The sequence below is a fragment of the Spea bombifrons genome, chromosome 5 (assembly GCF_027358695.1).
Source record: "Spea bombifrons isolate aSpeBom1 chromosome 5, aSpeBom1.2.pri, whole genome shotgun sequence".
Lineage (NCBI taxonomy): Eukaryota > Metazoa > Chordata > Amphibia > Anura > Pelobatidae > Spea > Spea bombifrons.
This window is the reverse complement of record NC_071091.1, coordinates 41,490,539-41,513,307: the sequence shown is the minus strand read 5'-3', so window position 1 is coordinate 41,513,307 and position 22,769 is coordinate 41,490,539. Positions and strand designations below refer to the sequence as shown.

Sequence of the window (22,769 nt, the reverse complement as noted above, 5' to 3'; positions counted from 1 at the left end):
GATTGATTGCTTCTGTGGACAGGTGTCTTTTATGTAGGTAACAAGCTGAGATTAGGAGCACTCCCTTTAAGAGCGTGTTACCTGTATAAAAGACACCTGGGAGCCAGACATTTTGCTGATTGATCAAATACTTCTTTCACTGAGTAAAATGCAAATCAATTTATAATTTACCGTATTTGCTCGATTATAAGACGAGGTTTTTTTCAGAGCAAATGCTCTGAAAAATACCCCTCGTCTTCTAATCGGGGTCGTCTTCTAATCAGACCTCATAGAGGTCTGATTAGGAGACTAAGATCCAGATCCCCCGCACCGCTGCAGGGGACCTGGATCCTCCTGTCTCACCCCCCCCATCATACACACACTTACCGGTGCTTCCTGCTGTATTGCCGGGGCAGCGGGTTGACGTCTACGCGATCCGCGTAGACAACGTCCGCTGCAGCCGGAAGGAGGTGTGGCTAGCAGCGGGGGTTGTCTGCGTCCGTCGCGTAGACCTTCCCCCGACTGTCAGAGATCAGAGTTCCCCGCACCGGTGCGGCACTGGTGCGGGGAACTCTGATCTCTGACATCCGGGGAAAGTATACGCGACGGACGCATACAAACCCCCGCTGCCAACTCCACCTCCTTCCGGCTGCAGCGGAAGGCGACGTTAAACCGCTGCCCCGGCTGGAAGCACCGGTAAGAGAGGGCTGAGAGGGGAGAGAGGGGGAAGGAGGGGAGAGAGGGGGAAGGAGGGTGAGGGGGGGAGAGAGTGTGTGCGTGTTAGTTAAATGGGGGTATAGGGTGTGTGTGTGTAAAATGGGGGCATAGGGCATTTCTGGAGTGGCGTTAAGGGGGCATTTAATAGAGCACTCTGCCTCCTGAAATGCCTTATACCTCCCTATATGCCACTCTGCCCCATAATATGCCTTTTAACCCCCTAAATGCCAGAGTGGCATATAGGGGTATAAGGCATTTCTGGAGGCAGAGTGTTCTATACATTGCCTTTTAACTCCCTTAATGTCACTCTGCCTCCTGAAATGCCTTATACCTCCCTATATGCCACTCTGCCCCATAATATGCATTTTAACCCCCTAAATGCCAGAATGGGATATAGGGGTATAAGGCATTTCTGGAGGCAGAGTGGCACATAGGGGGTCAAAAGGCATACCATGGGGCACAGTGGCATATAGAGGGTTAAAAGGCATATCATGGGCCACAGTGCCATATTGGAGTGGCAAGCATGGGGGCAGATGTGCGTAACTGGGGGACAGGTTGGAAAATACAAGAAATAAAAACAAAAAAAATATTTTTCTCAATCATAGCTTTTATTAAAAAAAAATAGTTTACATGAATTAACATTTACTGGTAAAACTTTTTTCCTTTGGGGTCGTCTTATATTCAGGCTTTTTCTTTTTTTTCCTAAGTTAATATTCAGATTTTGGGGGGTCGTCTTATAATCGAGCAAATACAGTATGTGAAATGCATTATTCTGGATTTTTTGTTGTTATTCTGTCTCTCACTGTTCAAATAAAATTAAAATTATATACCAATCATGTCTTTCTGAGTGGGCAAACGTACAAAATCAGCAGTGGATCAAATAATTTTTTCCTTCACTGTATATGTAGTATCTATTGCGATAACAATACCCAGTCCAACTCACAACAAGAAGACATAGTAAAAGGAGCAGAGTAAATTCACACAGTAGACAATGAATAACAAATCAATGGGGAGTGTATGGAATATGTCCTAATTAGCTTAAATGAGGTTAAATTGACAATTTCCCTTACAAACATACATCCTAGCATGCACTTACCCTTACACATGCTTACTTGCCCTCACACATACACACTGGCCCTAAAATACATCTTGCCTTCACATAAACACTTTCAAAACACACTCATTCTCTCTATTTATTCCTATAGCATTTGCTATACATTATTCTTTTCATGATAGTTTGCCCACAGACACAAAAGGGGGCAGATATGCAAAAACAAACTGAAAGATTAAAGTCAGAGAGGTCTAGTCTGATGGACACTTAATGCTGATCTCCATCCTAGATAATGCAAGGTTTAGTTACCAATGCCACAACTGTTTCTAGTTGTTACATGCCTGTAAGCAGAGGAAGAATCAGAGAAAGCCTCTTGGTATCTTCAACCCAGACAAGGAAAGAAATAATCACCTATCATTAAAGCAAGGATTGCTATTTTGCCCTGCATCAAGGGAACAACATTTCTAAAGATGAAACATTCTTTGTCTTGTCTTTAAAACTTTTGAACCAACATTAAACCTGGCTTCTGTCAGATTATGGAAGAGCTATAAAAATATGGACAAGAACGCAGACACTGATAATAGTTTCATAGACCAACATCAATCCTTGAAGTATGAGAATGACTTAATAAAAAGCAAGTTGCAGATGTTGAGGACGTCTCTAGGCAGAACTGTATGAGGATATGAGGAATTCTATAATCATACTCTAGGGTCGTGCTTGAGGCCTCCCAGATTGAATTGTGGCACTCTAAAGTTGTCAACCTCTGCACGAGAAAGAAGCCATGCTGGATATATTTTATAGGCTTCTAAAGCCAAAGGGTCCTGTGGAGAATAAGCCTTGGGATATTATAAATGCATTTTTTCAGTATATGAGAATTTCAAAGGCATCTATGCAGTTCAAAGGGCTCCATGATAAATATTTCTGCATACCTCTTCAGCAACAGCATTATTTTTCATAATAATAACGTTAGAGTACTAGGTTGAGGTTTACTGTACTGTTTTCATATTTGATTCCATAGTTTACTTGGGTCTATCTCCTATTCTGATGGGATGAGATGTCTCTGGGAGAAAGCTTTGGGGATTTTGGGACCAGTTGGATTCTGTATCTGTGCAATATCGTTATTTAGGTTTGTGATATATGTTCCTGGGATCCCTAGATCTACTCAAGCTATTTTTTTGTTCTTATTTTGTGTCTTTGGGGCCATGGGCCTTATTAATGCATCTTTTTGCAACATTTTGTAGTTTGTGCTTCGTGTTAGCAACGTAGAGACTAATTCAATTTCTCTTTTTTTTTTCTTCAGTCCATTGCTGAAGTGAACTTATTGGGTTCAGTGAGTCCAGCCACATAAGTGCAGCATGTTTTGTTCAGCAAGTAGTGAAACCTACTTAACTGTTTTGCTGTTTATTTATTTAAATTATTTAAAGAAATATTGAATGTGTGATGACTGTACTAAGCAAAGCTTCAAGGTAGCTGTAGCAGTACTAGTAAAAGAAATGTAGCAAGAATTTTTTTTTTCATTTTTGTTTTTGTTGTTTGTATCTCATTCTTAATTAAATACCACAAAGTCCACAAACACACAATATCTAATGGATCTTCCTTTTGGTAATAGGAAAGGGGCATGGTCAGGCTCCATCCACCACCCCACAACCACCAGTTCTTCTAGGATGCAGCCTTTGCATCAGTTTAGTCAGGGAAGTGCTTCTGCTGCTTTGTCCGACGCACCACCTAGTAGTAGGGCAAGCTCTCAGGTCTCAGATATTATTTGGGGAATCATTGCTGCAAAAATCCACATCCAGTAAAGGAAAGGCACTAATAACAGGTAATCGTAGTGCTGTAAGGCCCATCAGCACAAGGGTTTTCTATAGAAAACAGGAACTTGCTTTGAAATACTGCCACATCACTTCCTCCTACCACCACCTTTAGCAAGCCACAAGAGAAAAAATCAGAGGAGCTATTGCCTTTACCAGTACCAATGCCCCCCTACTCCAAGTCCTTATGATATTTTGGTAAAGACAGTTAGAGAGATTATTTACATGTAGTGGAACTCAATCTATGCCCCAAACTACCAGGAGTTAGGCTCTGTTCTTAATGTTAGTAGTAGTAGTAGTCGGACTTGTCATTGTCACGATAACCCCCTGAGGCTAAGAACACATGGGGGTAGATTTGAGTTTGAGAGGGGTCACTGATGGATTCCTGGGGAGACTCCTTGCCTGCCTGCCCAGTCCCCTCTTACATTTAAGTCCAGAAAATCCTGTTTAGTCTCTCCTAACCAGACTCCCATAAACTAGCCAGCTAGGGGGGCTTTATACGGCCGGAAACGCTCCATGCGCCTGGCCGGGACTAGCCACAAATTCATGGAACTGTAGAGCGACTAGTAACCACGATGATGACTGCTGACTATTGTATTGTATTGAGTCGCTAAGGACATCTGTTGCCCCACCACATTGCTCTTTTGGGATTACACCATGTTCTTCGTGGGCAACACTTGGAGGTTGTTACAGAGAGGGAACCCGGGCCATCTGGAAGTTATGAGATTATAGTCCAGATGTAATTATATTTATGTGTATAAATAGCTGTTCTTGTTCAAAATAAACTCAGTTCATGTTTTCCACCTCAACATTAGTTCTGTCTGATGATTGGGGTGGGCTGCTATGACAATTTATTGTCCTTTTCAGGACAATATTCGCACTGTATAGCTAATCTCTGGCTAGCCCCAGTGCCAGCACGGCAGCATTAGATTGCTGTCCCACTTTGTCTGGTCAGTGTTAGTCTCGTCCAGCATTGAAAGGGTTAGCCAGGGGACAGTGCGCCCCGTCACAGACATGATATTCATTTCAGCTCTGGGTAATGAGGAACTTGACTATGAGCCTGAGGAAGAGGAAGTAGAGGAGAGTAGTCAGGAATCGGATTTATCTAGAAAGCGAGACTATTAATGTGCCATCTCCCAGTGTTTGCAGTCCTGCTTCTGCTCATCCACTCAGAGCAGTAGAAGCAGCATCCAGAAGGGCAGAGTCCAATAAGGCACTATTTGCACTATAATATTTGGGAGCATTATTAAAGTGTACAGGAAGGGCAGTATGGAAATTGTAAACATTGTGGGAAGCAAAACAGGTGCCAATAGCAGCTACAGCTAGTGGTACTGGCAACCAAAGACCAAGGCAGGTTGGAACACTGCTCACATCCAACATACCCTGGAACAATTTGGGGCATTCCACTCCAGAAGGTCAATGTCCAAACAGCAGGCCAATAAAATAACCTGAATAATTGGATATTTGATTGCTGTTTGGGGTTCATCTTTTCCATGATTGAAGGGGAGCCATTCCCACAATTTATGGCAGTTGTGGCTCCACAATACAAACTTCCCTCACGTTCCAGTAGAAATATTTAGTCGAAATATTGCTGGAGAGGATTTTTGAGCAGCAGATGGCAATCCATAATATTGCATCATAGCACATCATTGGTATTGCATCTCCATTGAATAGGAAGGATTGAAAAGTGATTGTTCAGCTAGTAGCAGTCCGTAAACCATTCAGGGATGCCACTGAAAATTTAAGCTTGAGCACTACCAGTCTGGCCCAGGTAATCCCAGTGTTCTCTCAGCAAGGCAGCAAGATGGATGCGTTCCTTGAAAACCGTGACATAGCCTTTCTAGTAAGGAAGCTGAAGGATCAGCTCAAAGGACAAATGGACAAATGTCCCAAAATGATGCTAGCGTGCCTTTGCGATCCAAGGATCAAGGGAAAGCTAGCACTCAAAGTTAAACTTCTTACTATCTACCAAGATCAACTGATCCATAGGGTCACATCTGAGTAGAGCAGCTGCACTTTGGGAAGAGGCACTTTGGAGTATAGTCAGACCCACTGACAGAGATAGCAGCAGTGAGGAGAGTAGTGCTGGTAAAATGTTCAGACTATACCTCTTTGAACTTCCTTTGGCACCTGGGATGAAAAGAAGAGTGCGTGGCCTGCACTAAAGGCTTGCGCAGCATCTATCAGTTTCGCCAACGACTGTCAGCGTGTGTTTTCTATAACTTGAAAAGGTTGCCTTTCTTAAATTCATTCTGCCCATGTTGCTTAACTTGGAGAGCTAATTATCCCAAAAGTAACCCCAAAAATAGAAAATAGCCTGTTAATGCTAGGGACTAGTGTTTGATCTCTGAAAAATTCCACCCCCAAACTGCAAGGACTTACAGTGTTTGGATGCTTTGTCCTGGGTATGGAACAGGTAAGTGCCCAATTGCCCACTCATTCACCTTTTCCATTTTCTATTCTGCTGCTGTTGGTGGTGGTGTCACCTCAAAATCTTTTTCCTTATAGGCAGTTTTTTTCTGCCAATTCCCTTCCTTTGTAAAATGTCATGCCCAATGGTAAAGGTATTTTCTCTCCTCTGACTGCATCTGTGGTGTGGCAATGCCTGCTTCCTCTGCCAGGGCAGCCAGCTAACGGTAGGGGGCTTAGCGCTTGTGCTCTGAAAGTCCACTCCCAAGTGTTAAGGACTGCTTTGTCCTGGGGATGAAACAGGTGAGTAGGTTGCCAATTGACCACACCTTAAAGACGGTTTATTTTTTTCTGCCATTTCCCTTCCTTCTAAAATGGCATGCCCAAAATGTTGTCAGGGTCCATTCAGGCTGCGGAGCTGCATATCTCTGATTTTCCTTGTCTCACTATAGTTCCCCCTTTGCTGTAATCAATTCCTGGATTTCCATATGCTCTGTTCTGTGCTTCTGTTTCATTGATTCCAGGTTTGCTCTGTTTTCTTTATAAGGTGTGCCCCACCCGTTTGTTATGTTTGTCTCAGTCTGCAGTCTAAGGCTAGGTTTCCACTTGGGTTTTTGTCCGGCGTTTTTTTCTTTTTGAAAAACGCCAGGAAAACTGCCAAGAAAACTGCCGCTGCATTTACCTGCGTTTTGGCGTTTTTTCTGCAGTTTTTTCTGGCGTTTTAGCCTTTCTGTGGAAATTGCTTTTTTTGACCTTAGGCAGTTTTTCCAGCCTTTACAAGTTAGAAGGTTCACCCAGCTAAAAGGGATTAGGATAAATGGCAAGTATCTGCCCTCTCCTGCTGTCATTTACTTGGTAGACCCTTTTGTCTCTTTTCTGTGGTTTGTAAGGCATGCTTTATTTCGAATGTCTGCTCCTCTGGGAAGATTGGCCCCAAATGATGGTGCAAATTGTTTGCTGTTGCTTTTGGCACGCAGGATCCGGTCGCGTATGTTTGTTTGTAATGGCATGTTTGTTCCAAATGGTGTAAAATTCAATATGAACCAGTCCAGGACTTTGTTTTGTGTGAAACTGTTTGTTTTCAGCCTATTTCTCGTAGGACACACAGATACTGGGTCCATCCTCTGCATTGTAACTGTGGAAAAAACGCCATAAAAAACGCCAAGGCAATAAACCCACATGGCTTTTTCATGGCGTTTTTTCTCTCCCATAGACTTCTATTGGAGAAAAAAAGCCAAGATTTCTTGCAAAAAACGCCAGAGTGTCAACATGCTGCGATTTTGAAAAACTGCCACAGAGCCCAAAAAAGCAGAAAAACGCCAAAGAGGACTGAAAAAACGCCAAACAGAAAAACGCCAAGTGGAAATGGCATTTTGCGATTTCCTCTTGAATTACAGCTAACATCTGGCTGCATGCGTTTTTCACAAAAAAACGCCAGGTGGCGCTATTGGCGTTTTTATAGGCGTTTTTAGCAAAAAAAACCCCAATGGAAACCAAGCCTAAAGGTATGTCCTTCTCGGTTCTGTGTTCAGGTTCAATGTTTAGTTTCAGTTTATTAAAAATTCAGTAGGCAGTGTTTAGTGCTAGGACCCACTGATTACTGGAGTACTCTGGCATAGTGGTGGGCTAAGCATACTATGGCCATATGATGACGGAATCTCCAATTGTTATCACATAGTCCTAGGCTAGTTCCTGCATTCATGTTTGTCTGTCTCTTATGAACCTTTGCCCTCCTTTCCCTGAATCATCTGAGGATCTCGGTTCCTCTCTCCTCTCCCCATGTCCCAGTTAAGATATCCTATCCTTGCCTAAAGGAGAAGCATCTGAGGATATTGGCTCCTTACTTTATCCCATGTGTCCCTTGCCTTGCTCCCTGTCCTTTGTTGTGTCCTGTACCATGTATGTATTGTCTGGTTATGTTTCTTGCTCGGTCTCCCTGCTCCTTGCTCTGTCCCCCTTGCTTGCTATGTTCTTCTGTTACTCTGCTTAGCTTCCCTACTCCCAGCCTGCAGCATCCTGCACAATCGTCTGGAGAGCTATATCTCATGCCTGCTCCAGGGTGCCTACAGGATATCTCCAAGTTCTGCTTTGTTCTGGACAACATCCGCTGCTATGTCAGGGCACTGGTATGTGGCCGCACAACCCTAGATGCCCACCCGGGAGAGTGCAGTCGCCCTGCACCAGGCCCTGACATAGCAGCAGATTTTGTCCAGACCCATCAATGGATGTTAAGGGGTTAAATTATTTAATTATTACTAGTTAAGTATATTAAGTAATTTAAAATAATTTAGTTTTTAATTGTATTTAATTCATAAATATTAGGTTATTAATATAATAAGTTTTTTACGTTATATAAACGTATAAGTTAAGCTTAAGAGTAGTAGTGGACTGGATAATCTTTACTAGGTAATATTAAGTAATGGTTTTCATTTATTTAATTTATTTAACACCTATTAAACCTACTAATCTTTACCCTCTTTCTTTCATCAATTGGTCTTAAATTCCCTATTCAACGTCTTCTACGCAATTATTTCCTGTTTCCATGGCAACTGGCCAGAGGACCATTCCTCTGGCCAGTTGCCATGGCCAGATTTCAGAAAACTAAAATGTTGGGCGAATTTCATCTGAATTGAAGACGCTGGAAAATATATATATATATGTCACTGCCAAATAACACCCCAAAATGTGTTCAGCAACATCTCCTGAGTACAGCGATACCACCCATTGGTGGTCAGTCTGCACCTATGCCCTATTTGGCACATCTTTGAACCCAACCACTCCAATTTACCCCATAAAACCACACCCTTGTCAGGATTTTTGGGAAGATACAGCGCTAATTTTAGCATTTGCTCATAAAAAGTTTTTTTATTTTTGTTAATATTTTTTGACTTTCTGTACATTTTGTTGGAACTGGATGGTTCCCCTGATGGTGACATCACAGTATATTTATTTTTAAATGTTACCACATTTTAATAATTTTTTTTTAGCTATTTTTTTTTCTTTTTTTCTTTAATATTTTACTAATCACATTGTTATTAGAAAGCTGGGCTCTATTGACTTGCATGGTTGAATGCAGCTATCAGGAGATTCTGGAGAGACCCTCTTGGAAACTTGTTTATTTTGTTTTAAAGAATGCCACCTTCTTGCAAGAATTACAATCTCTGGTGGTGGTGCTCGTGTCCGCTCTCCGTATCAGTAAATAGTCAGAGTTTGTTAGCTCTCATGTGGATGCACTAAGCATGCTAGATACTAAACCATGGGGAGCAGAAAAGAACTGTCAAATACCTGCGTAACAAGGTAATGGAACTTTATAAAGATGGAAAAGGATATAAAAAGATATCCAAAGCCTTGAAATGTTCAATCACTTATTAAGAAGTGGAAAATTAGGGAATCTCTTGATACCAATCCATGGTGAGGTAGACCAAGAAAGATTTCAGCCACAACTGCCAGAATAATTGTAGGGGATACAAAGAAAAACACACGATTAGCCTCAGGAGAAATACAGACTGCCCTGGAAAGAGACGCTGTGGTTGTTTCAAGGAGCACAATACAGCAGTACTTGAATAAAAATGAGCTGCATGGTTGAGTTGCCAGAAAAAAACCTTTACTGTGCTGATGCCACAAAAAAGCCCAGTTACAATATCCCCGACAACACCTTGACACATCTCACAGCTTCTGGCACAGAGTCACAACCAGTGGCGTCGGCAGGGGGGGCCAGAGGGGGCCATGGCCCCCCTACATCATGCTGTGCCCCCCCAATTGAAACGCCATCTTTTTTTTTTTGTAATAGACGAGGAGGAGAGAGAGAGGCGCCGAACGGTCGCTGAGGAATAAGTTCTCAGCAACCGTTCGGCGCCTCTCACTCTTCTCCGCGAGGCCTCTCTGCCTTGGTCGCAGTGCCGGCATTTCAAGCCGAGTGCCGGTATATGATGTCATATCCGGCGGTCAGCAATGAAGCGCGCACACTGCGGCAGAACCAGGGAGAGAGGGACCTCGCGATCCCACCGCTGGACTTCTACAAGTCCAAGGTAAGTGAACTTCAAAGGGGGGGAGGGTAGAAAGTTAGGAGGTGGTTAGAGAGTGAGAAGAGGTAGATAGGGAGGGAGAGGGGATAGATAGGATAGATTGGGAGGGAGGGGGGATAGATAGCATAGATTGGGAGGGAGAGGGGATAGATAGGATAGATTGGGAGGGAGAGGGGATAGATAGGATAGATTGGGAGGGAGAGGGGATAGATAGGATTGATTGGGAGGGAGAGGGAGTAGATAGGATTGATTGGGAGGGAGAGGGGGTAGATAGGATAGCTTGGGAGGGAGAGGGGGTAGATAGGATAGATTGGGAGGGAGAGGGGATAGATATGGAGGGAGAGGTGATAGGGAGGGAGAGGGGTTAGATAGGGCAGGGACGGAGAGGGGTTAGATAGGGTAGATAGGGTAGATTGGGAGGGAGAGGGGGTAGATAGGATAGGTAGGGAGAGAGGGGGAAGGGTTAGATAGGGTAGGGACAGATAGGGGTTAGATAGGTTTTATAATTGGCCCCCCTACTTTGGTCCCTGGCCCCCCATGTGCCCCCCCTAAATATGAAAGCTGGAGATGCCACTGGTCACAACCATAAGCGCTATGTTTGGAGAGGGGTCAACAAGGCCTATAGCGAAAAAGAATACCACCCCCACTGTGAAGCATGGTGGTGGCTCATTGATGTTTTGGGAGTGTGTGAGCTCTAAAGGCATAGGGAATCATGTGACAATTGATGGCAAGATGAAAGCAGCATGTTATCAGAAAATACTGGCAGACAATTTGCATTTTTCCACATAAAAGCTGCACATGGGACGGTCTTTCCAGCACGACAATGACCCTAAGCATAAAGCCAAGTTGACCCTCCAGTGATTACAGCAGAAAAAGGTGAAGGTTCTCGATTAACTATCACAGTCTCCTGACCTTAATGTCATCGAGCCTCTTAACAAAAGTCATGCAAGACGACCAAAGACTTTTCATGACCTGGAGGCATTTTGCCATGACGAATGGGCAGCTAAATAAGCTGCAAGAATTGGGGGCCTCAGACAACTATTACAAAAGACTTTACGCTGTCATTGAACGAGGAGGGACCCCTTAACAAGGATGTGCCCAGAGGCCTTGCCCTTTTGCAGAAGTTAACTTGAAGCCAGGTTTGTTGAGAAGAGTGAAGCCATATTAATTCATGCAGGTAGCCCCAAGTCACTATTATCCAGCAGACATATGCTCAGTCTCCAAGTGATAGTTTCTTCTTCATGTATATCGGCTCATACTCATCTCTTAAACCATAGCCTAGCTCAACACCAAATTGTGTATAAAAATAAGTCATACCTGTTTTGATTTGTTCTGTTTCATGAGTTAGTTCACATTATATAACTAAAAATGGAAAAGAAAACAGCTCACCAGGTGGCCAGAACAATGAGGACAGATTTGTGGAGGAACAGAAACCGCTTTTTCTCCGCTAATCTATATGCATTATTCTGGCCACTCAGTGCACTTCTGCAAAAGGGTGGTGCCGGCACTTACCCCGCTCCAGTTCCCCGGTCCTCCGTCACCTTACAGGGTCTGCTGCTCACCGGGTGAGAATAATCCGGCATCCTGGAACTGTGCCACACCGTCTCCTGTCTGCTACAGCTGACATCCAGTGATTTTCTGGCTAGCTCCCGCCTACACTCTGAGAACTCTGGGACACAATTTAGGTCACTGACGCCCTTAGTTTAGTGCTGGTCTCTGCAACTCAGTGTGCTGTTCTTTTTATGCTTCCCTGCCCTGAGGCCCCCTTGCACCAGTCCCCTTTTTTTCCTATTTTTGCGGCTTATTTGGTTATGACTTTCAAGATTTTGGCTTGAGTTATTCCTTGGCATTACTTTGAAACCTGTTAACCCGTTACAGATCCTGGCTTGCTCTATGACCACGCATTTTATACCTGTTAACTAATTCCTGCCCCCGGCTTGCTCTACTAACACGCATCTGATACCTGATAACCTGTTGCTGACCCCGGCTTCCTACACATCTACGCTTTGATACCTGTTATCATTAACCTTGGTTTGCTGTATATTACTCCACTGTACACCTGGCCATGCCTGTCCTGCTGCTTCCTGGAATTTTTGCTGGTCTGGTGACTGCTCTGTCATTAGGCTCCAATTTATCTGCCTCTGGTAGGCCACAGTGTGTCTTTGGGCTAGCGACAGGTGGAGCCATGGGGGACACCCCTCCCAGTTCCTGCAATCAGGGAGAGGGTCTGGCTGGAGATTTCAGAAGTTCACTGGGAGGCCAGGTTCAGGGAGAAGCTGTCACGGAAGCCCCCATGATTTGGGACTTGGGCAGCGCCTGGAGACTGTATTTCCCATTATAGACGGTGGACCCCTGGATTGCATTATATACTTCCAGCAGGCAACAGTGGACACTAATTGCAGTACAATATGTGGTATGTTTGCTTGGATTAATGTGTAAGTCACCCTGTACCTGATTAGGGGTACAGGATGGCAACGGTAAGTAAGCCAGAGCTCTCTAAATCCCAGTTTCCCCCTTCCTCCTGCTTGTCTAACCAGTATTATTGGTTATGATGGTAGTATTGTGTTTGTGTGGTTTTCTGTTAGAACTAATTTGCATATGATCTGCATATTGTGTTTTGCATATAGTGTGATGCATGCTGGACGTAGCTCACGGCCAGCCTATTGAAAGGTTCTTGGAGACTGGTGGCGATTGTTTCCTCAATAAAGTTAGTTCCTGTTTTACCTCAATACGAGTCTCGTCTTATTATTGGGGTAAGCGGTAATGCTTCTGTATACTACAGTACCGCTGAGGTTCCCGAAGAGATACGATTCCTGCTGTCGCCGACGCTAGTCCTGCCTGACTAGCAGGTTAAAGTTTCGTGTTCCCAGTGGCCACGGGGAGAAGGAAGGATCATCTGGCGGGCCCCCCTCAATCGGGTTACAGGTTGTTCCCATCACAGAAGCGACACAGGGAAAAGCAGATGAAGAAAGACGATAAAAGAAAGAGGAGGCAAGAGGAGAAATGGAGCTGGAGAACAAGTAGACAGGGACAGTGAAGCAGTCGTTGGAGAAGGTAAGAAGACATTGAGAGTATGAGAATGAATGAATGTGAGTGTGAGAGCACAAGAGAGTGAATGAGTGTGAATGACAACAAATTTCACTTTCAGATTTAAAAAAGCCCTCTGAATTTCATCCCAACTGAAAGGCCGGGAAAATAAATATGTTGTTAGCAAACGAATGGACCAAACCTAAGCAAAATTTACGGCAAACTAGGATGCACTAAGTATTACAAGGTTGCCCTGGCACATTGTATGGGGCGCTGTTTTCCAGTGGTCCAACTAGCTATATTTGAGAGTAAATAATAAATGTGTTACACATTTTCAAAAAAGATTTTACTTTAATGCTGGAATAAGGTCCTGCAATTTAAATTGTCTCTTTATATGTTTTCCTTACCTCTTGGTTTAGACTATTGTTTTCCCCCTTCTGTACTTAAAAGCTCAGTGGCTAGTTGTTCAATATGCTTCCACGCAAATTTAATGTGACTGGACTCCACAGTTCGGGCACAAATAGCAAATCGTAACACAAATGTGCTCCCCAGGCAGCATGGCACTAAATGAATTTTTTTTGAGTTGTTTATCTTTTGTAGGAGAGTTTTGTTCCATTCATTTGAGCCCTGAAATACAAAAATGTTAAATTCATGGTTAAAAGTTATTTAATCAACTGCAAATAAATGAATTAAAATAATAACAGAGAATACAGGAATTACAAAGGCAGCTGCCCTATGGTGAATATCAATTTTGGAGATTCATCTATCAGCTAAATGTTCTCATTGCAGAGTGAAAACTTTAGCATTAGTTTAGGGCAGACAAATTTCCTCTGCATGAGGTAACAGACCTTCATGGGCCTTGTAATTGAAGTCAGGGGCGTACCTAGAGTATTTGGCACCTGGGGCGGATCCTGTATGTGGCACCCCCCCCCACACACAAACACTTTAAAACTACAAAGCTTCTATCATTATATACTGGCACAGACATTGAAGGTGGTACAGCATTACTGTTATCATTATATACTGAGGCAGACCTTGACGGTGGTGGTGCATTACACCTATCACTATATACTGAGGCAGACATTGATGGGGGTACAGCATATCACTATATACTGAGGCCGACATTGACGGGGTACAGCATAACACCTAACACTATATACTGAGGCCGACATTGACGGGGTACAGCATAACACCTAACACTATATACTGAGGAAGACATTGACAGTGGTACAGCGTAATCCCTATCACTATACATTGAGCCAGACACTGATAATAGTGCAGCATAACTCCTATCACTATATACTAACCCAAACATTGATGTGATGTAATCCTACCACTTCATTGTCTGGTTTAGGGATACACCGAAACCGAAAATCCAGCATTTACCTGTCCAAAACCAAATATGACCCCCCACCATAAAAAAAATCTCACACTTTTATTTAAAGTAAGTAACACAGCAAAATAGGACAAAAATATATTATATTTATATATATATATATGTATGATTGCTAACAGCAATCACACTCCTATCACGCCCAGGCATACCCAGATTCCAGCATGTACTAGCTGACTTGGCATGATAGGAGTGTGATTGCTGTTAGCAATTTATATATATATATATATATATATATATATATATATATATATATATATTGTTATTATTATTGTTCACATGTGAACTCAGCACTGGAGGCATAAAATCAGACATATAAATCCCGTATTTGCAGGTATACAATAATAATCTATGGAAACATAGCAAGAGATAAAACTACAGGCATAGATGATAGGTTGCACAACCCAAAGTCAGCTCTGCCGTCCACACTGCCCACATAGAACCTGACCAGCACCCAGATTACACACATAGGATTTACCATCTTTGTCCCCAAACAACCCAGCATGAGCCAACTTTGTCCCCAAACAGCCCGGCCTGTGCCATCTTTGTCCCATAAACACCCTGCCTGTGTCATTTTGGCCCCCAAGGCTCAAAAATCCTGCTTGTGCCATCTTTACCTTTCCACAAATCAATTATACATCTATCATACATACAAACACTTTTACAGTCACTCACTAATTCACACTTTCATTCACATAATTAATTCACACAATCATTTACTCTCTCTCATTCACCCCAATTTACACATTCATTAATGCATTCTCACAAGCTCATTAATTATCTCCCTCAGACAATTCATCCACACATTCATTCATTCTCTCACTCATTCTCAATATCTACCTTTCCCCCTTTTCTACCCCTTCTCACTATCTACCCCCCTCACCCTCCTTCCTCACTATCTATCCCCCTCCCCCCTCACTATCTACCCCCTCCCTCCTCACTATCTACCCTCCTCTCCCCCTCCCTCCTCACTATCTACCCTCCTCTCCCTCTCCCTCCTCACTATCTACCCTCCTCTCCCCCCTCTTCACTATCTACCCTCCTCTCCCCCCTCCCTCCTCACTATCTACCCTCCTCTCCCCCCCTCCCTCCTCACTACCTACCCTCCTCTCCCCCCTCCTCACTATCTACCCTCCTCTCCCTTCCTCACTATCTACCCTCTTCTCCCCCTCCTCACTATCTACCCTCCTCTCCCTCCTCACTATCTACCCTCCTCTCCCCCCTCCCTCCTCACTATCTACCCTCCTCTCCCCCCTCCCTCCTCACTATCTACCCTTCTCTCCCCCTCTCCCTCCTCACTATCTACCCTCCTCTCCCCCCTCCCTCCTCACTATCTACCCTCCTCTCCCCCTCCCTCCTCACTATCTACCCTCCTCTCCCCCCCCTCACTATCTACCCTCCTCTCCCCCTCCCTCCTCACTATCTACCCTCCTCTCCCCCCCTCACTATCTACCCTCCTCTCCCCCTCCTCACTATCTACCCTCCTCTCCCCCTCCTCACTATCTACCCTCCTCTCCCCCTCCTCACTATCTACCCTCCTCTCCCCCCCCTCACTATCTACCCTCCTCTCCCCCTCCCTCCTCACTATCTACCCTCCTCTCCCCCCCTCACTATCTACCCTCCTCTCCCCCCCTCACTATCTACCCTCCTCTCCCCCTCCTCACTATCTACCCTCCTCTCCCCCTCCTCACTATCTACCCTCCTCTCCCCCTCCTCACTATCTACCCCCCTCTCCCCCTCCTCACTATCTACCCTCCTCTCCCCCTCCTCACTATCTACCCTCCTCTCCCCCTCCTCACTATCTACCCTCCTCTCCCCCTCCTCAATATCTACCCTCCTCTCCCCCTCCTCACTATCTACCCTCCTCTCCCCCTTTGTAGTTAAAGATTTGTACTTACAATCCAGAAGTCCTGCGGTGGGAGCACGACGCCTCCGTCTTCCTGCTCTCCATCTTCCTGCTAGGTGCCCCTCTCTCTCCTCCGTAAAAAAAAAGCGGGGGGCAGGGGGGGTGGTCCGCCCCGGGTACCTCTAGTCAGGGGGGTGCCACGGGCTAGGGTGACCACATGTCCCGGATCCCCGGCAGCCTCGTCACTTTTTTTTTTTTTTTTTTACACGGAGGAGAGAGAGGGGCGCCTAGCAACCGCTCTGCGCCCCTCAGTCTCCTTCGCGAGGCCTCTAACTCCGTCGCGGTGCCGGCAGGTCATGCTGAGCGCCGAAATATGATGTCATATCTCGGCGCTCTCAGCAGTGAAGCAGCGCAGCGGCAGAGCAGGAAGCAGCAGCAGAGCAGGAAGACGGAGGCGTCGTGCTCCCACCGCAGGACTTCTGGAATGTAAGTACAAATCTTTAACTACAAAGGGGGAGAGGAGGGTAGATAGTGAGAAGGGAGGGGGAGAGGAGGGTAGATAGTGAGGAGGGGGGGAGAGGAGGGTAGATAGTGAGGAGGGAGGGGGGAGAGGAGGGTAGATAGTGAGGAGGGAGGGGGAGAGGAGGGTAGATAGTGAGGAGGGAGGGGGAGAGGAGGGTAGATAGTGAGGAGGGAGGGGAGGGAGGGGTAGATAGTGAGGAGAGAGGGGGTAGATAGTGAGGAGGGGGTAGATAGTGAGGGGGAGGGAGAGGGGGGTAGATAGTGAGGGGGAGGGAGAGGGGGGTAGATAGTGAGAAGGGGTAGAAAAGGGGGAAAGGTAGATAGTGAGAATGAGTGAGAGAATGAATGAATGTGTGGATGAATTGTCTGAATGAGGGAGATAATTAATAAGCTTGTGAGAATGCATTAATGAATGTGTAAATTGGTGTGAATGAGAGAGAGTAAATGATTGTGTGAATTAATTATGTGAATGAAAGTGTGAATTAATTATGTGACTGTTAAAGTGTTTGTGTGTATGATAGATGTATAATTGATTTGTGGAAAGGCAAAGATGGCACAAGCAGGATGTTTGAGCCTTGGGGGCCAAGATGACACAGACAGGGTGTTTATGGGACAAAGATGGCACAGGCCGGGCTGTTTGGGGACAAAATTGACTCATGCTAGGCTGTTTGGGGACAAAAATGGTAAATCCTATGTATGTAATCTGGGTGCTGGTCAGGTTCTATGTGGACAGTGTGGACGCCAGAGCTGGCTTTGGGTTGTGCAACCTATCATCTATGCCTGTAGTTTTATCTCTTGCTATGTTTCCATACATTATTATTGTATACCTGCAAATACGGGATTTGTATGTCTGATTCTATGCCTCCAGTGCTGAGTTCACATGTGAACAATAATAATAACAATATATATATATATATATATATATATATATATATAATTGCTAACAGCAGTCACATTCCTATCATGCAAGTCAGCTAGTACATGCTGGAATCTGGGTATGCCTGGGCATGATAGGAGTGTGATTGCTGTTAACAATCATACATATATATATAAATATAATGTATTTTTGTCCTATTTTGCTGTGTTACTTACTTTAAATAAAAGTGTGAGATTTTTTTTATGGTGGAGGGGTCATATTTGGTTTCGGACAGGTAAATGCTGGATTTTCGGTTTCGGTGCATCCCTAAGCCAGACAATGAAGTGGTAGGATTACATCACATCAATGTTTGGGTTAGTATATAGTGATAGGAGTTATGCTGCACTATTATCAGTGTCTGGCTCAATGTATAGTGATAGGGATTACGCTGTACCACCGTCAATATAGTGTTAGGTGTTATGCTGTACCCCGTCAATGTCGGTCTCAGTATATAGTGATAGGTGTCATGCAGTACCACCGTCAAGGTCTGCCTCAGTATATAATGATAACAGTAATGCTGTACCACCTTCAATGTCTGCGCCAGTATATAACGATAGAAGCTTTGCAGTTTTAAAGTGTTTGTGTGTGTGGGGGGGTGCCACATACAGGATCCGCCCCAGGTGCCAAATACTCTAGGTACGCCCCTGAGCAGCAGGTTGGAGTCCATAAAAATGTCTCCAAGAACTTGTCTGCCACTTGAAGGGTATATTAGAAAAATAGGAAACATCCAGTCTATAGTGTTGTATATTTACCTTTATATGTAAAGGTGGCCACTTTACATATTTGGTCTGGAGCAGATTCGGCCATTTTAGCCCAAGACATCGACAAAGGAATGGGTTCTTAGATTTAAAGGTGGCTTTTTCTTTATCAGCTGATTTGTACGTTTTTTACAGATAGTCTGAGTTTTCGATATAGGATTTGGAGACCTTGAGACCCTTCCTTAGAAATGAAAAGGCAATGAAGAGGCCAGAAGAGCATCTCCAAAACTGAGTTCTGGTCAAATAAATATACAGACACCTCTTGACATCCAAAGCTTGGTGTATGCTTTCCTTATTTTAAAGAGATGAAAAAAAGGTAGGGAAGACAATCTTTTGAGCCATATGGAAAGAGGACACAACTTTTAGCTTTTACTCTGGAGGCAGCCCAAGAGTCATTTTATTGTCTTAGAACTTTAAAAAGGGTTCCTGTGTACTGAAAGTCTGTAGTTCACTTATTCTCCTAACCCTGTCTTTAGGGTTAAAATATGCAGAGACTTCCTGCAGAGATTCAAATTCGGACGTATCAGTTGATCAAGTATTGAATTACAATCCAAAGCTGGAGAACCTACTGGGATCCTAGGCCAAATGCTGTTGACAGCTAACAAAAAACATTTCACCCGGGGGTGGTCAGCCAGTCTAAAGTCCTTAAAGGCACTCAAGGTTGATACTTGAACTTGAAGGGTCACTGGATTTATGTCCAACTAAAACCCTTGTTGAAGTCTAAAATATGAACAATGGAATACACACTTCAGATATATAGAAAAGCACATCAGGCAGAAAATAACTTCAATACTTCAGGGAAGCAACTCTGTTTATACAATGTAGCATGGTTTATATCACCGATGAGGAGAGACCCTTAAGCTTGGAGTTGGTTGGGGATTGAGGCATAGAATAGGTCCTTGATGAAAAAGGTTGTCTTATGGGCAGCCGGAAGGAGTCCATAGCCAGAATGAGGAGGTCTGAGAAGCAAATCTCCTCCTTTATCTTCCTCACAAACTTTGCTATTATACAGAAGAGGGCGCAAAGGCTAGACTGAAGATTTAGGTGCATGTGGAGGATTGTTTTTGGATGGAACAGAAAAGAAAAGTCCTTCACCTTTGTTTTCTCGGTTGTGGCCATTAAGTCTATAACCAAAGATCCCCATCAGTGAACCAAGAAGCAGAGTTCCACCTCCATAAAAATGTCCAGCTGCTAAGGAAATTTGTTTGAATGTTGTGGACACCCTTGATTTGATGATTTCAAATTTTCTTCTTAAAGTCATGGACTCCAAATAGCTGCTTTTGCCACCCTTGTTTGTTGAAGTAGGCCACGACTGCCCCTAGTCTAACAGAAACCTCATAGCTTTGTGGTGGTGATAAGTAGCAAGTCTCCTGAGGGTTCTACATACTGCCCAATGAGTTTATGAAGAATTTTATTTCTTCATTTGACCATTGCACCAAAAGGTTTCCTGGACAGACTCCCCAACCAGAACACCTGGTGTAGGTAGTGACAGTTGTCCAATCTGAAATACACCATTCCCTTCAGAAGATTTAGAGACCTCTTGAAAGACAGTGGTATCTGAACATGATGGTCCAAGGACTCCAGTGAGAAGATTCTGAGATGAAATGATTGGAGAGGTCAGGTCCTAAAGCTTGAACATCTTATCTGGAACAAGAAGGTTCTTTCTTGCACTAAATCCAAGATCATAATCAGAAAAGTAATTACTTGGAAAGGAAATGGATGAAATGTTTCCAAGTTTAGAATCCACCACAGGTGCTTCAGAAGACTGTGTGTAGGTGATCTGGCAGATGAAGTCAGTGATGATTAGCCAGTTGTAGGAACTAATCAGATTTCTTGCAGACAAAGATGACATACAACTACAGTGAGGAGTTTTGTAAATATCCTTGGGGGGTGACAAAATTCCAAAAGGTAAGGCCTAAAAAGTTGGGAAATCCCATAGGGAGGAAAGATTGTAACATCTTATAGATCCAGGGTAGCCATGAAGTCGTTGGCCGCAATTATCTCTAAGGGTTGTTTCCTCTGGGTAAGGTAATTTTTTTTCTCCAGTAGTCTTCTCTAGATTTTCCAGTTCTTTGCCAAATAACTTCTTTCCAAGAAAGTTTGTTTTAAGATGTTGTGTCTGCCCGACCAGGGTTAAAACCAAATATCCCTTCTGCCACTGTGAGAGCTGCTGTGCAAGCCGAGATTCTGACAGACTATGAATGCCAAGCGAATAGCTACCTGATTCTTAGCAACTTGATCCAGGGGAACCAAGTAACAATAAATTCTCCTCTGGCTCTGGCAAATTTCATAGACTTGGCGACAGAAGCTGACACTATTTTTAGACATGCGTTAGTAGTAGCTGCTTCAAATGCACGTCTAATGGCCACTTATGCATTCCAATCCATAGGGTCTCGAAGATGAGGTCTATCCTCCAAAAGCAATGTATTTTCACATATAGCTTTAGCTACAGCAGCACCAACCTTTGCTATTTCCCAGAGTTCATCATCTTTGCCAGAAGGGAACATCTTCCTAGTGCGTTTGGACATACTGAGTTTTTGCTCAGGATAGTTCCATTCGTCCATGATAATATTAGAGAACGCCTCATGCGCAGGAAGGTCTTTGGTTTTTTACATAGCTGTGAAAGATTGTCAGTTTTGCTGTTCTGCCCAGCATTTTCCACATCCAGGGATAATCTTACCCCCGAGATGAGTCTGACAACTTCTTCAACCAGAAAAATTATGCCTCCTCCAAAAACTCCTCCTCCGAAAAAAAAAAGAGGCCACAGGAGTCCCTTTTGTAGTAGGATGAGCCGGAAAAAAAAAAGAGGTCACAGGTGGATACAGTTGCTGGGGTAGCAGAATCAGGCTACTGAAACTCAAACAAACCACTACACCTCTGCAAGAAGTTCTCTTAAAGCCTGCAACACATTCCTCCATCTTCCCACAACAAGCCACCAAATTAACCCCAAGCATAGGTAAAATCCTGGCAATTGTATCCAATTAAGCTGTTTCAGTTAAACCCTCAAACTATGAACCTCCATAGTAAGACATTTGGGACCACTCAATGCGTAGAATTAGTATAATTGCATTGTCCGTTGTAACCAATCATGATGGAGAATACCAGACCATCCACCCAGTTAAAGCTAAGAAAGGTAAGCCTGAAACTCTTTGCCATCCTTGCTACACCAACTTCTCTGGAAAACCAAGCTCATTTTCTAACACCACCCTCCATGCACAGAGGTAATATCCCTTCTTCGTCTGCTGTAGGCCCTCTATGGAGCATCAACTGAAGGGAACCAGCAAAAATAGAAAAACAGCCAGAGAACAGAAGGACGAAGGTAATGACCAGAGACCCTACATCAGAGAAGCATCCCAACATCAGCTGAAAGATAACAGGCGAGAAGTGGAGTTCAAGATTCTGTCCTCTTCCCCGATTTGATGATCGGGGAGGATGTCACTGCAGCACCGCCAGTTGCTGAGTTATGTCCGTAAGATTCGAGCGAAGGAAAAAGATTAAGGATTGAAGATTGACAAGAAGGGAGAAGATAGAAGAAGTTGCAGATGCTGAAGTGGTCAGCAGAGAAGCAGGGAAACATTTACGGAAACATTTAGGGAAACGAGGGTCCGGCCTTGTTTTTTTGTGGGGCTTCATAAGAATTGTGGGATTTACCAAAAATTTGGTAAGTTTGCAATTTGTATAACTCTGAATGCACAAGTCTAATATATACACACGCATATACATACACAAAAACAAACCACTGTTTAAACGATTAGGGTCACTAAACTGTTTTCTATTCAAAATAATAATAATTAGCCCTTAATGTACGGGCTGCCATTAAATAGCTGCATCGCCGCAAGCTTCCTAAGCATAAACTGTGTTGCTGACATGCCTCGATATCGAGGCATGTCAGTAACACTACCCCCCTACCCCGATAGCCTTGTGATTGCTCCGAAGAGCAACCACAAGTGCCATCCTGTAAATGGCGTTGCCGTCATTCACAGGATGGCATTAACAATAGAAAATGAGTTCACAGAGGGTCTATCCTGACCCTCTTGAGAACTCTCGAGCTCCTCCTGCAGGTTGAATGCAGGTACTGCATCCAACCATGCAAGGTCAATGGAGCCCAGCTCACTAATCAGAGTGATTAGAAAAAAAAAAAAAAAAAAAAAAGATGGTAACATGTAAAAATCCCCAGTCACCCAAAAAAAATAAAGTCCTAAAATTCTTTATCTTTACAAAAATTCCCGCATGGCATGGCATAAAAATACACACCTCACAAAGGCGGGCTTTTACCTCCCAAATAACCCAACAAACCCATGCATGTGGGGTATCACTG

At 43.9% G+C, this 22,769-nt stretch overlaps 1 protein-coding gene across 2 annotated transcripts in view; it reads right to left on the bottom strand.

Moving 5' to 3' along the window:
* The window catches only part of DDC (dopa decarboxylase), a 120,852-nt gene that overhangs the window by 6,377 nt on the left and 91,706 nt on the right, over positions 1-22,769 (bottom strand). For both annotated transcript variants that reach the window (XM_053468142.1, XM_053468141.1), the window contains exon 14: positions 13,424-13,643. In XM_053468142.1, coding sequence (XP_053324117.1) covers positions 13,437-13,643 — 207 coding nt within the window. In that variant the 3' untranslated portion in view covers positions 13,424-13,436. The remainder of the gene's footprint in view (positions 1-13,423; positions 13,644-22,769) is intronic.